Source organism: Capra hircus, chromosome 3, assembly GCF_001704415.2.
Source record: "Capra hircus breed San Clemente chromosome 3, ASM170441v1, whole genome shotgun sequence".
In the NCBI taxonomy this organism is placed as follows: Eukaryota; Metazoa; Chordata; class Mammalia; order Artiodactyla; family Bovidae; genus Capra; species Capra hircus.
The window spans coordinates 86004410-86019815 of record NC_030810.1 but is presented as its reverse complement, the minus strand read 5'-3'; the positions used below and the strand labels follow the sequence as shown (position 1 = coordinate 86019815).

The 15406-nt window shown below is 39.0% G+C and overlaps 1 protein-coding gene across 1 annotated transcript in view; it reads left to right on the top strand.

Annotated features, from left to right (window-relative positions):
* Positions 1–15406, top strand: part of AKNAD1 (AKNA domain containing 1) — a 45496-nt gene that overhangs the window by 9224 nt on the left and 20866 nt on the right. Inside the window, exons 5-6 of the mRNA XM_013962482.2 lie at positions 3882–4015; positions 13967–14123. Of these exons, the coding sequence (XP_013817936.2) occupies positions 3882–4015; positions 13967–14123 (291 nt within the window). The remainder of the gene's footprint in view (positions 1–3881; positions 4016–13966; positions 14124–15406) is intronic.

Sequence of the window (15406 nt, the reverse complement as noted above, 5' to 3'; positions counted from 1 at the left end):
TATATCTCCTCCCTCTTAAAGTGGTCAGACAGGAGATGGCAAGACTGAACATCAACATTCTAGGAATCAGTGAACTAAAATGCACTGGAATGGGTGAATTTAACTCAGATGACCATTATATCTACTACTGTGGGCAGGAATCCCTTAGAAGAAATGGAGTAGCCATCATGGTCAACAAAAGAGTCCGAAATGCTGTACTTGGATGCAATCTCAAAAATGACAGAATGATCTCTGTTCGCTTCCAAGGCAAACCATTCAATATCACATTAATCCAAGTCTATGCTCCGACCAGTAATGCTGAAGAAGCTGAAGTTGAACGGTCCTATGAAGACCTACAAGACCTTCTAGAACTAATACTAAAAAAAGATGTCCTTTTCATTATGCAAAGTAAGAAGTCAAGAATCTCTGGAGTAACAGGCAAATTTGTCCTTGGAGTACAGAATGAAGCAGGGCAAAGGCTAATAGAGTTTTGCCAAGAGAACACACTGATCATAGCAAAAGCCCTCTTTCAACAACACAAGAGAAGACTGTACACATGGACATCACCAGATGATCAACACCAAAATCAGATTGATTATATTCTTTGCAGCCAAAGATAGAGAAGCTCTACACAATCAGCAAAAACAAGACTGGAAGCTGACTGTGGCTCAGATCATGAAATCCTTATTGCCAAATTCAGACTTACATTGAAGGAAGAAGGAAAAACCACTAGACCATTCAGGTATGACCTAAATCAAATCCCTTATGATTATACAGTGGGAGTGAGAAATAGATTTAAGGGACTAGATCTGATAGAGTGCCTGATGAACTATAGACAGAAGTTTGTGACACTGTACAGGAAAAAGGGATCAAGACCATCCCCAAGAAAAAGAAATGCAAAAAGCAAAATGGCGGTCTGAGGAGGCCTTACAAATAGCTGAGAAAAGAAGAGAAGCAAAAAGCAAAGAAGAAAGGGAAAGATACCCATTTGAATGCAGAGTTCCGAAGAACAGCAAGGAGAGATAGGAAAGCCTTCCTCAGTGATCAGTGCAAAGAAATAGAGGAAAACAGTAGAGTGGGAAAGACTAGAGATCTCTTCAAGAAAATTCGAGATACCAAGGGAACATTTCATGCAAAAATGGGCTTAATAAAGGACAGAAATTGTATGAACCTAGCAGAAGCAGAAGGTATTAAGAAGAGGTGGCAAGAATACACAGAAGAACTGCACAAAAAAAAGATCTTCACGACCCGGATAATCACGGTGGTGTGATCACTCACCTAGAGCCAGACATCCTGGACTGTGAAGTCAAACGGGCCTTAGGAAGCATCATTACAAACAAAGCTAGGGGAGGTGACGGAATTCCAGTTGAGTTGTTTCAAATCCTAAAAAATGATGCTGTGAAAGTACTGCACTCAATATGCCAGCAAATTTGGAAAACTCAGCAGTGGCCACAGAACTGGAAAAGGTCAGTTTTCATTCTAATCCCTAAAATAGGCAATGCCAAAGAATGTTCAAACTACTGCACTTTTGCACTCATCTCACACACTAGTCAAGTAATGCTCAAAATTCTCCAAGCCAGGCTTTAACAGTACATGAACCATGAACTTCCAGATGTTCAAGCTGGTTTTAGAAAAGGCAGAGGGACAAGAAATCAATTGCCAGCATCTATTGGATCTTTGAAAAAGCAAGAGAGTTCCAGAAAAACATCTATTTCTGCTTTATTGACTATGCCAAAGCCTTTGTGTGGATCACAATAAACTGTGGAAAATTCTGAAAGAGATGGGAATACCAGACCACCCGACCTGCCTCTTGAGAAATTTGTATTCAGGTCAGGAAGCAACAGTTAGAACTGGACAGGAACAACAGACATGTTCCAAATAGGAAAAGGAGTACATCAAGGCTGTATATTGTCACCTCGCTTATTTAACTTATATGCAGAGTACATCATGAGAAATGCTGGCTGGAAGAAGCACAAGCTGGAATCAAGATTGCCAAGAGAAATATCAATAACCTCAGGTATGCAGATGACACCACCCTTATGGCAGAAAGTGAAGAGGAACTAAAGAGCCTCTTGATGAAAGTGAAAGAGGAGAGTGAAAAAGTTGTCTTAAAGCTCAACATTCAGAAAACGAAGATCATGGCATCTGATCCCATCACTTCATGGCAGATAGATGGGGAAACAGTGGTAACAGTGGCTGAGTTTATTTTGGGGTGCTCCAAAATCACTGCAGATGGCTTTGCAGCAATGAAATGAAAAGATGCTTACTTCTTGGAAGGAAAGTTAGGACCAACATAGACAGCATATTAAAAAGCAGAGACATTACTTTGCCAACAAAGGTCCATCTAGTCAAGGCTTTGGTTTTTCCAGTGGTCATGTATGGATGTGAGAGTTGGACTATAAAGAAAGCTGAGTGCCAAAGAATTGATGCTTTTGAACTGTGGTGTTGGAGAAGACTCAAGGAGATCAAACCAGTCTATCCTAAGGGAAATCAGTCCTAAATATTCACTGGAAGGACTGATGTTGGGGCTGAAACTCCAATACTTTGGCCACTTGATGTGAAGAACTGACTCAACTGAAAAGACCCTGATGCTGGGAAAGACTAAAGGCAGGAGGAGAAGGGGACAACAGAGGATGAGATGGTTGGATGGCATCACCGACTCAGTGGACATGAGTCTGAGTAAACTCCTGGAGTTGGTGATGGACAGGGAGGCCTGGCGTGCTGCAGTCCATGGGGTCGCAGAGTCGGACATGACTGAGTAACTGAACGAACTGAACCTCCCTCTTTGACCTTCCTCCCATTTCCCCACCACATCGCATCCAACTAGCTCATCACAAAACACTGAGCTGAGCTCCCTGGGATACACAGTAGGTTCCCAGGAGAGACCTGTTTTACACATGGCAGTTCACATGTCAATCCCAGTCTCCCAGCTCATCCCTCTGTCATATCCACGTCTCCATTCTCTACTTCTGCATCTCTACTCCTGCCCTGCAAGTTGGTTCGTCTGCACCATTTTTCTAGATTCCACGTACACGCATCAATCTTTGTTTTTCTGACTTACTTCATTCTGTATGACAGAGTCTAGGTCCATAAACATCTCTGCAAATGACCCAAGTTATTCCTTTTTATGGTTGAATAATATTCTATTGTTAATATGCATCGTATCTTCTTTATCTATGCATTGGTTGATGGACATTTAGGTTGCTTCCATGTCCTGGCTATTATAAAGAGTGCTGCAGTGAACATTGGAGTGCACGTGTCTTTTTGAATTACGGTTTTCTCAGGATTTATGCCCAGTAATGGGGTTGCTGTGTCATATGGCAGCTCTAGCTTTAGTTTTTCAATGAACTGCCGTACTATTCTCCATAGTGGCTGTGTCAGTCTGCATTCCCACCAAGAGGGTTTCCTTTTCTCCACCCTTCTCAAGCATTTATGGTTTCTAAGTTCTCTGTGGCTTCTGACATACTTTCTAGAGCTTCAATTTCCTCCTCTATAAAACTGGGATAATAAGCCTGCTTTGTGACATTTACAATACTGATGGTGGATTAAATAAGATAATGAATGGAAAAGTGCTCTATACGCTAAAAATTAATCTGCAAATATATAGGATTATTAATGTCCCATTAACAAAATTCAAAGGCCTCTGAGTGGGTGCTAGGAACCAAATCAGAAGCCACCGTAAGTCTCAGCTATGTGCTGTGGGGGTGTTGTAAATGTTAAGACGGCTCTTGGGTTGTCTGTATTTTAGATGTCAGACTCTGAAACACAACAAGTGCCAGGAGAAGGATGGTGGCTTCATTTTAACACTCCTATAGGGTACACTCTCATTGTGTTTTGGAGAAAAAACTACTACTACACACATGGGCTTACACGTGAATGATTCCAGCGTGTCACCGCTACAGGTCCTGGAGAAACTGCAGGGACGCCTCGAACTGCTGAAGCAGGAGTTTCTGGCCAACAAGGAGAAGCACCTGGCATTGAAGGAGCAAGTCCCCAAGCACAAATGCCCAGCCGCCAAGGACTTTGATCCAGAAAGGTAGGGCAGGCTTCACCTCTGTGGGGTGAAGTGTCCAAGGTGAGCTCCTTCGGGAGGGATTCTGTTGGGGCTGCTGGCCTAGCGCTTGGAGAGCTACTGCTCTCGGGCCAGCAAAAACACTGTCACTGCTGAACTGGTGTCACCCATGCAGCAAGTGTGAAATTCCTGTTCTGTGTATGGTCCTGTGGGGGGAACCGGCCCAGATGGAGTGTCCCAAATGAACGTTGTCCGCTGGAGGAGACATTGCCACTGCCTTGCATTTTGCTGGATGTCACGATAATTGGTCCTGAGACCCAGAAGAGCACAAGGAAACAGCAGAAATGCTCATCTGCTAAGCCCAGAGGACCCTCTCCTCCCCAGATCCCCCCCGCCCTGCCCTCTCCTTTAAGCCCATCTCATTCCTGCCTTTATTTCTCCTGCCTAACTCTTTTCTGTCCCACTTTTTCCCTATCCACAGACAATACCCAAGGGATAGCAGGCAGGAAAGAATCACTGTTAGGTTGGTTAATGTTGGGGTGAGGGACCCACGAATCCTGATAAAGGCAAAATGTTAAAACCTGAAGTCAAATGATTCCTGAATTAATTCACATTAGAAACTTGAGCACACAAGCACACTGAGGATTCCAGCTGGCCATTTTGATGGCCCCGTGCTCTGTTCTCTCCAATACGAATAATTCTAAAAGATATATTCTAGGACTCAAGACTAGGGTTGGTTCCATGTAATTTCCTGATATGAATCTAAAGAATTCATTTAGTAGGCTTCATATTTGTAGATTCAGCTCTTTCTATTCATAGTATTTTAACACGAATTCATTCTTGATGCCAAAATATTTTAATGGCTTATATTTTGGCACTAGTGTCCTGAGGTAATTTTCCCAAAGTACAATCTTACTTCTTAAAAATGAATGACATCTCTGTCTATGCTTATTTCAATACTGAGTAATTAGACAGCAAAGATGTGGTTTTAATATTGATTTTTCCCCCCCAAAGGCTTTTTTTTCTCTTGGAAAAATAGATCTCCACATGCTTTCACTATTTGTTTAAAAACTAATAGAGTGAGGATATTTATTTTCCAAGAAATCCCACTTGTTTTGGCAGTCATTTTAAAGACAGGCCTCTGTGCACATTAAGACCAAAACTATGCAAGGCCTTATTTATATCCTAGTTACACCCACATTGTGCCTGGCCCTGGTATAAATCAAAAGTGTTTCAACTGCAGTTATATCCCATATACAGGAAAAGCTTTCAACACTGGGGCAAGAAAAAGACTTGGCCTCTCCCAAAACTCACCTCAGAGGAAGCCAAGCATGGTCAGCTTCCCTTGTTCTCAAATGGGCAAAAAGGCAGAACCCAGTCCAAGCCTCAAGGTCTTGCCATGTTGAGAACCTTCTAAATGATGGCTACAAAGGCCACTGTCAATGGCTTTCTGTAAGTGAAAGAATTCTGCAAATTAATGGACAAACTTCTTAAGTCAGCTATTGTGTGCTTAATTCAGTTCAATTCAGTCGCTCAGTCGTGTCCAACTCTTTGCGACCCCATAAACCGCAGCACACCAGGCCTCCCTGTCCATCACCAACTCCCAGAGGCCACCCAAACCTATGTCCATCGAGTCGGTGATTCCATTCAACCATCTTATCTTCTGTCATCCCCTTCTCCTCCTGCCTTCAATCTTTCCCAGCATCAGGGTCTTTTCAAAAAAGTCAGCTCTTTGCATCAGGTGGCCAAAGTACTGGAGTTTCAGCTTCAACATCAGTCCTTCCAATGAACCCCCAGGACTGATCTCCTTTAGGATGGACTGGTTGGATCTCCCTGCAGTCCAAGGGGATGACTCTCAAGAGTCTTCTCCAACACCACAGTTCAAAAGCCTCAATTCTTCAGTGCTCAACTTTCTTTATAGTCCAACTCACATCCATACATGACCACTGGAAAAACCATAGCCTTGACTAGACAGGTTTGTGACACTGTACATGAAACATGAATCAAGACCATCCCCTAGAAAGAGAAATGGAAAAAAGCAAAATGGCTGTCTGAGTAGGCCTTACAAATAGCTGTGAAAAGAAGGGAAGTGAAAAGCAAAGGAGAAAAGGAAAGATATACTCATTTGAATGCAGAGTTCTAAAGAATAGCAAGGAGATATAAGAAAGCCTTCCTCAGCCATCAGTGCAAAGAAATAGGGGAAAACAATAGAATGGGAAAGACTAGAGATCTCTTCAAGAAAATTAGAGATACCAAGGGAGCATTTCATGCAAAGACAGGCACAATAAAGGACAGAAATGGTAGGGACCTAAAAGAAGCAAAAGATATTAAGAAGAGGTGGCAAGAATACACAGGAGAACTGTACAAAAAAGAGCTTCATGACCTAGATAATTACGATGGTGTGATCACTCACCTAGAGCCAGACATCCTGGAATGTGACGTTAAGTTGGCCTTAGGAAGCATCACCACAAACAAAGCTAGTGGAGGTGATGGAATTCCAGTGGAGCTGTTTCAAATCCTGAAATATGATGCTGTGAAAGTGCTGCACTCAATATGCCAGCACATTTGGAAAACTCAGCAGTGGCCACAGGACTGGAAAAGGTCAGTTTTCATTCCAATTCCAAAGAAAGGCAATGCCAAAGAATGCTCAAACTACTGCACAATGGCACTCATCTCACACGCTACTCAATGCTCAAAATTCTCCAAGCCAGGCTTCAGCAATACGTGAATCATGAACTTCCAGATGTTCAAGCTGGATTCAGAAAAGGCAGAGGAACCAGAGATCAAATTGCCAACATCCGCTGGATCATGGAAAAAGCAAGAGAGTTCCAGAAAAACATCTATTTCTGCTTTATTGACTATGCCAAAGCCTTTGACTGTGTGGATCACAATAAACTGTGGAAATTCTGAAAGAAATGGGAATACCAGACCACCTGACCTGTCTCTTGAGAAACCCGTATGCGGGTCAGGAAGCAACAGTTAGAACTGGACATGGAACAACAGACTGGTTCCAAATAGGAAAAGGAGTACGTCAAGGCTGTATATTGTCACCCTGCTTATTTAACTTCTATACAGAGTACATCATAAGAAACGCTGGCCTGGAGGAAGCACAAGCTGGAATCAAGATTGTCAAGAGAAATATCAATAACCTCAGATATGCAGATGACATACCACCCTTATGGCAGAAAGTGAAGAGCAACTAAAAAGCCTCTTGATGAAAGTGAAAGAGGAGAGTGAAAAAGTTGGCTTAAAACTCAACATTCAGAAAACGAAGATCATGGCATCCAGTCCCATCACTTCATGGCAAATAGATGGGGAAACAGTGGAAACAGTGGCTGACTTTATTTTTCTGGGCTCCAAAATCACTGCAGATGGTGACTGCAGCCATGAAATTAAAATTTTGACGCTTACTCCTTGGAAGGAAAGTTATGACCAACCTAGATAGCATATTAAAAAGCAGAGACATTACTTTGACAACAAAGGTCTGTCTAGTCAAGGCTATGGTTTTTCCAGTGGTCATGTACGGATGTGAGAGTTGGACTATAAAGAAAGCTGAGCGCCAAAGAACTGACGCTTTTGAACTGTGGTGTTGGAGAAGACTCTTCAGAGTCCCTTGGACTGCAAGGAGATCCAACCAATCTATCCTAAAGGAGATCAGTCCTGGGTGTTCATTGAAAGGACTGATGTTGAAGCTGAAACTCCAGTACTTTGGCCACCTGATGGGAAGAGCTGACTCATTTGAAAAGACTCTGATGCTGGGAAGGATGGAGGGCAGGAGAAGAAGGGGACGACAGAGGATGAGATTGTTGGATGGCATCACCGACTCAATGGACATGGGTTTGAGTGGACTCCGGGAGTTGGTGATGGACAGGGAGGCCTGGCGTGCTGTGGTTCATGTGGTCACAAAGAGTTGGACTTGACTGAGCGACTGAACTGGACTGACTAGACAGACCTCTGTTGGCAAAGTAATGTCTCTGCTTTTTATTATGCTGTCTAGGCTGGGCATAACTTTCCTTCCAAGGAGTAAGTGTCTTTTAATTTCATGGCTGCAATCACCAACTGCAGTGATTTTGGAGCCCCCCAAAATAAAGTCAGCCACTGTTTCCACTATTTCCCCATCTATTTGCCATGAAGTGATGGGAGTGGATGCCATGATCTTAGTTTTCTGAATGCTGAGCTTTAAGCCAACTTAACACCTTCTTATTGCTGTCTTTGAAAGGTAACATTCAAAAACACTTGGATTTCATCCATCTTTTTTGTCAGAATGTAGTCTGATAGATATTTGATTCTTTCACACTCTAGCACCAGAAACTAAGGAGTCAAGAAATGAAGTTCTATCTCCATCAATTCTTTTCTTTGATATTATCTCCATATACTCTTGTCTTCTATTTTACAGAAAATATCACAAATTCCTTCAAAAAATGTCTTTTCTCTACCTCTGGATCTGCATGTTGTCACCTCCTCTTTCTTCATTCACTTTCCAGCCTCTACAGGTTGAGCCCATCCTTGAGCCCATCTCTTCCTGCTACGTTGAGAATTTGTTCCATCATTTCACTTCCTTTAAATCTTTAGTGTCCTTTGCCACCTGCTGAATTTTCTTCTTCCTGCCAGACTAGAGCACATTTTCCTATATTTTATTTATCAGTCTGGCTTTCCATACTTAGATCTTTGTCCCAGTACTCACTGAACAGGGCAGCCTTTTCCTACTAGTGTAAAGCCACTTTAATCATGTACAAAACCCGCATGTGTATTAATACACATACGCATGCAGTGTGCTCAGTCATTTTGGTATTGTCTGACTCTTTGTGACTCTATGGACTATAGCCCGCCAGGCCCCTCTGTCCATGGGATTCCCCAGGCAAGAATACTGGAGTGGGTTGCCATGCCCTCCTTCAGGGGATCTTCCCAACCCAGGGATCGATCCCACGTCTCTTATGTCTCCTGCATTGGCAGGTGGGTTTTTTTCTTTACCACTAGCGCCACCCCGGAAGCCCAGTTTGGGGACTGGTTTTATTCTCCCCACTGATCTATGTTTCTATTTCTGCATTAACCACATAGTTCTAAATTACTATAGGTTAAGTATATTTTTTAATGTTTCTCCTTTTTTAAACTTTCTTTAGCTATTCTTATTCATTCTTCTTACTAATTAACTTCATAATCAGCTCAAATTTATTTTTCCACTGATAGTCACTTTTATTGAGAAATATAGTTTTAGGAACCAATTTTAATAAAATTCCACTTGAATTTTGATTAGGATTTCACTGAATTTATAGATTAGTTCAGGAAAAGTTAAAATCTTTGCAGTGAGTGTTCTCATCCTATTACCATGAAAACATCTCCAGCAAGTTTTCATGTAGATTTTATACACGTTTTATTAAATTTGTTCTTAGCTATTTTAGACTTTTCTCTGTGTTGTTAATAGATGTGTTCTGTAATTCACATACAGGAAATAAAGAAAATTATAAATTTAACTTATGTGGGACTACCTTATGCAATTCTGCTCTTAGTATTTCACTGATTTTCAGTTGATTGTCTTAGTTTTTAGGTATGACAATCGTAGCATCTGCAAATGATAGGTCCCCTCATCTTCCCTTTTCTCCTTAAATATTTATATATCTTTCCTTCTCTCCAATTTTTCTATATCACATTTCTTTACTTAATATTTGCTATTTTTTCCAAAACAGTACTGAATAATCACAATACTAGTGAAAGCAATCATTCTTCTCATATTCCTCATGGTATTGGGAATTCTTCCAAATGTTACTGGGTATGAGGATTGCTGTAGGTTCAAGTAGATAAGCTTTATCAAGAAAGTTTCCTTCTATTACTCTATTACTAAAATGAGATTTTTTTTTTAATTTAGGAAAAAGTTTAATCCATGGGATTTAGAAATCTATTTAATCTCTTTTAATCTATTAATATAATGAAATATATTAATAAATATCCTAATATTTATCTACAGAGTGAGTTGGGATATTTTCCCTTTTCTTTTTGTACTCCAGAAGCATTACTTAACATCTTTGTTGAAGTCTCATATAATCCCACTTGGATTTGGGGCCTTTGAGAAGGCAAAACCATAAAACCCCTAAAAGATAACACAGGAGAATACCTGGATGACCTTTGCTATGGTGATTATTTTTGAGATACAACATCAAAGGCACCTTCTATAAAATAAATAATTGATAAGCCAGACTTTATTAAAATTTAAAAGGTGTGCTCTGTGAAAGGCTATGTAAAAGGAATGAGAAGACAAGACCGTGACTGGGAGAAAATATAGGCAAAAGCCACTTCTGATAAAGGATAGTCATCCAAAACACACAAGAACTCTTACAACAATAAGAAAACAAACAACCCAATAAAACGTGCTAAAGATCTTAACACCTCACTGAAGAAAATACAAAAAAGGGAAATAAGTATATGTAAAACATGGCAAAAACACATATGAAAAGATGTTCCATACTGTATATCATGGAAATGCAAATTAAAACAATGAGATACAACTACACACACTATTACAGTGCCCCGAATCTGGAATGCTAAAATCACCAAATGCTGGTGAGCATGTAGTACAATAGGAACTCTCCTTTATTGCTGGTGGGAATGCAAAATGCTGTAGCCACTGTGGAAGACAATTTGGTGGTTTCTTTCAAAACTAAACATACTCTTACCATATGATCTAGCAATCACACTCCTTGGTACTTACACAAAGGAGATAAAAACTTATGTCCGAAAACATGCACACAAATGTTTCAAGCAGCTGTATTCAGAACTGTCAAAACTTGGAAGCAACCAAGATGCCCTTCAATAGATGGACTATGCTAATAACTATGGTATATTCTGACAATGGGACATCATTTGTGCTAAAAGGAAATGAGCTATCAAGTTAGCCAAGACATGGAGAATACCTAAATGTTTAATACTGAGAAAAAAGCTGATCTGAAAAGGCAATATATCGCATGATTCCAATTATGTGAAATTCTGGAAAAGGCAAGACTATGGCAACAATAAAAATATCAGCAGTTGCTGGCGGTTGGGATAGGTGGAAGTTTGAATAAGTGGCGTACAAAGGATTTTCAGGGCAGTGAAAACACTCTACATGATATCATAAAGATGGATACGTATTATACATTTGTTCAAACATATAGAATATACACCACCAGACTGAATCCCAGTGTAAAACGATAGACTTTGGGTGATTATGATGCGTCAGTGTAGGTTCATCAGTTATAGCACAGGTACCACCAGGATGTCAATAATGTTGAAGGCTATGCATGTGCAGAGGCGGAGAATGTATGGGAAATCTCTATATCTTCCTCTCAATTTCGCTGAGAAGCTAAAACTGCTCTAAAAAAAGTATTAACTGGGAGAATATTAACACGTCTAAATAATTATTGCATTAAATAAAAATCGATATTAGGACTAATCTACAAGTGAATAATAAACGAGAAAAGCACATATGAAAACCAATGTATTGTAGCTAAAAAAAACAATACTTTGAAGAAAATATAGTTTTAAAATGTATTTAACATGGGGGGGGTGAAGTTCAAAATCAATCAACTAAGTACTCAAACCAGGAAAGCAGAAAAAGAACAATAAAATAAACTTCCAAAAGGAAGAGATTCATAAAAAGAAGCAATAAATACAATTTACAATAATTTGATCAATAAAATGAAATAGTTTCTTTGAAAATATCTATAAAATAGCCAATGGAAAGTTTGAGTGGAAAGCATAAATAACATTAAGAATGAGAAAGGAAAAATACCAGAAGAAAAATTTTAGATTGACTGGGATTGAACAACTTCCTATCAATACATTTTAAAATCTGGATGAAATAGACAAGTCTCTGGGAAAATATAAATTATTAAAATCTACTCAAAAAGAGGTAGGAAATCTCAAAAGACTAAAAACAAGAGGAAACTAGAAAAGATCTAGTTTGTTTCTAGAAACAAAAAATCTCCCAAAGACACCTAATCTATGTGGGATTATGGGTGAGTCCAACAAAGACTTTAGGTAACTCTCCTGGAACATTAAAAAAAAAAAAGAAAAAGAAAAGAAACATTTTCTAACTCATTCTATACCTAAACATGATCCTTCTATTCCTGGCCTATGACCCATTCTGAGTTGATTTTTGTGAAGCGTGTAAGGTCTGTATCTAGACTGATTTTTTGTAATGAATGTCCAGTTGTTCCAGCACCATTTGTTGAAATGATTGTCTTTGCTCAATTCTATTGACTTTACTCCTTTGCCAAATATCAGTTGACTAATTATATGTGGGTCTATTTGTGGGCCTTCTGTTCTGTCGATCTGTTTGTCTTGTGGTTCATCAGTACTACACTGCCTTATTTCTACAGCTTTATAGTAAGTCTTGTGGTTGAGTCCTGTCAGTCCTCCAACTTTGTTCTTATCTTTCAGTATTGTGTTGACTGTTTCAGGTCTTTTGTCTCTATGTATAAACTTTAGAGTAAGTTCGTCAATAGCCACAAAAGAAGTTGCCAGAATATTTTTTTAGTAGGATTGGTTAAGATCAAGTTGGGAAGAACAGACATCTTGATACTATCAAGTCTTTCAGTCCATGAATGTGTAACATCTCTCCATTTATTTGCTTTTGTGATTTCACCCAGAATATTGTAGTTTTCTCCATAATGATCTTGCGCACATTTTGTTAGATTTATACCTGTTTTGAGTTGGACAAAAAGTTCCTCCAGGTTTTTCTGTAAGATAATACGAAAAATCCAAATGAACTTTCTGGCCAATCCACATTTAATTTTTTGGATCTTAATGCAAATGATACTATGTTTTTAATTTCAAATTCTACTTGTTCACCAAAGATATTTAGGAAAGTGATTGACTTTCATATATTAACCTTACACCCTGCAACTTCGCTATAATTGCTTACTAGTTTCAAAGTTTTATGGTTCTCTGGAATTTTCTACCCAATCATGTCATCTATGGACAATTTTATTTCTTCCTTTCCGATGTGTGTATTCTCTGTTTCCTTTCCTTGTCTTATTGCGTTAGGTAGGACTTCCAGTACAGTGTTGGATAGGAGTGGTAAGAAGGAACACCTTTGCATTGTTTTGACACCTGTGATATAATTTTTAAAGTTTTGGAATTTATTTATACTTTTTTGGGGGGTAATAGATAAAATTTAATAATTTTAATGAATTTGGGGAAAATTAATTCTTGGGGGCAAAATATATATCCTTATATATGTATGTACATATGGAGTCTCCTGCCTTGGAGGCAGATTCTTTACCATCTGAGCCATCAGGAAAGCCCTATACATATATACACACATACCCATATGTACATATACCTATGGATCGAGCTTATTATTCAGATTTCTCATGTTATTCTTTTTCAAGTGATATAAATCTTTTTTTTTTTCCAGAATTATAGCTCCTAGGACTAACTGTAAGGGACCTCAAAATAATCAGATCCACATAAGTAGGGTATTATCTCATAGTTGAGACACAGAAAGATTAAATAATTTGCCCAAGGATACACAGCTAATGAATAACAAAATAAGAATTAGAAATATACAACATAATATAATTAATACTTCTGTATGTTATATATGAAAGTTGAGAGTAAGTCCTAAGAGTTCTTATCACACACACAAAATATTTTTTCTTATTTCTTTAATATTATGTCTGTATGAGATGATGGATGTTCACTAAACTTGTGATAATTATTTCGTGATGAAAGTCAAATCTTTATGCTGTACACCTTAAATTTATCCAGTCCTGTATGTCAATTATATCTCAATAAAACTGGAAGAAAATAAAGAGAACAAGAGTCCAGGCCTTTGAAGTGAAACTATAAACAGAATGTCTGTCAGGGTCCATCATCCTTCCTGTCTGAAGACAGACCACCTTAAAAATGTAAATCAATGTTATATTCAAGAACAGTTGTTACTAGTAAGAATATGGACTGCATACCCAATAAGATGCCTGTTTGTTTATATTTACCTAGAAAAGTAGACAGTGAAATCTTCAAGTTGGAGACGCTACTTAAAGATTTTAAAGAGAAAATTAATAAAAGCAAATGTACTTCAGCTGTCTCTCTTCCCATGAATTCTCCAATCAACCTGGATGACTTGTCATTCACATCCTCTCCACCCTTAAATGAGGTAATACAGCAACCTACAGCTTAATTTCCTGCCAGGAAAAATGGTTTTTATGTATTTATAGAATCCTAATTCATGGAATCACTGAATTCTATCTTAACATTTCATGAAAATTTAACTTTCCAAAGGCCTATGAATCATTATTTAAAGTAGAACCAGATTTTAAAAATTAGAAGCTATTTCAAGTGCTGGTTTTTGACATTTCTTATTGGTTTAGGGTGTAACAATGCAGCTTAAACAGATGAACTGCTGAAGAACTGCTGAAGAACTATTTCTTCTGGATAAACAATAACATTTTTGTAGATTTTGTGTGCCTGGAAGAAATCATTTTTCTTAATAGCTTTGTACTCTCCCTACTACATAATAGCACACTCACTAAAAGAACTATTTCCCATGAGTCCACTTCTACATTTTCTTTCTCTCAAGTTAAATTCTTTTGGATTGTCTATGTATGCAAGATCACGAATTCAAATTGATCACCACAGTCTCTCCATTCTTTTTGTTAACCTCAGATATCAGACCATTTCAGACCAAATTAAAATTCCAACAAATGGAATCATCTGAATGATTGTGAATGTTATTCAAACTTGAATAGATTTTAGTCAGAGTTAAGGACAGGATGTTGTTTAGTTCAGTTCAGTTACTCAGTTGTGTCTGACCCTGTGACCCCATGGACTGTAGCACACCAGGCTTCCCAGTCCATCACCAACCCCCGGAGCTTGCTCAAACTCAAGTCCATCATGTTGGTGATGCCCTCCAACCACCTCATCCTCTGTCATCCCCTTCTCTTCCCATCCTCAGTTTTTCCCAGCATCAGTGTTTTTTCAAATGAGTCAGTTCTTCACAACAGGTGGACAAAGTGTATTGGAGTTTCAGCTTCAGCATCAGTCCTTCCAATGAATATTCAGGACTGATTTCCTTTAGGATAGAGGTTGGGATCTCCTTGCAGTCCAAGGGACTCTCAAGAGTCTTCTCCAACACCACAGTTCAAAAGCACCAATTCTTCAATGCTCAGCTTTCTTTATAGTCCAACTCTCATATCCACACATGACTACTGGAAAAACCTTAGCTTTGACTAGACGGACCTTTGTTGGCAAAGTAATGTCTCTGTTTTTTAATATGCTGTCTAGGTTGGTCATGGCCTTTCTTCCAAGGAGCAAGTGTCTTTTAATTCATGGCTGCAGTCACCATCTGCAGTGAAGAAGCCCAAAAAAGTAAAGTCTCTCCCTATAATGTTTCCCCATCTATTTGCCATGAAGTGATGGGACCAGATGCCATGATCTTAG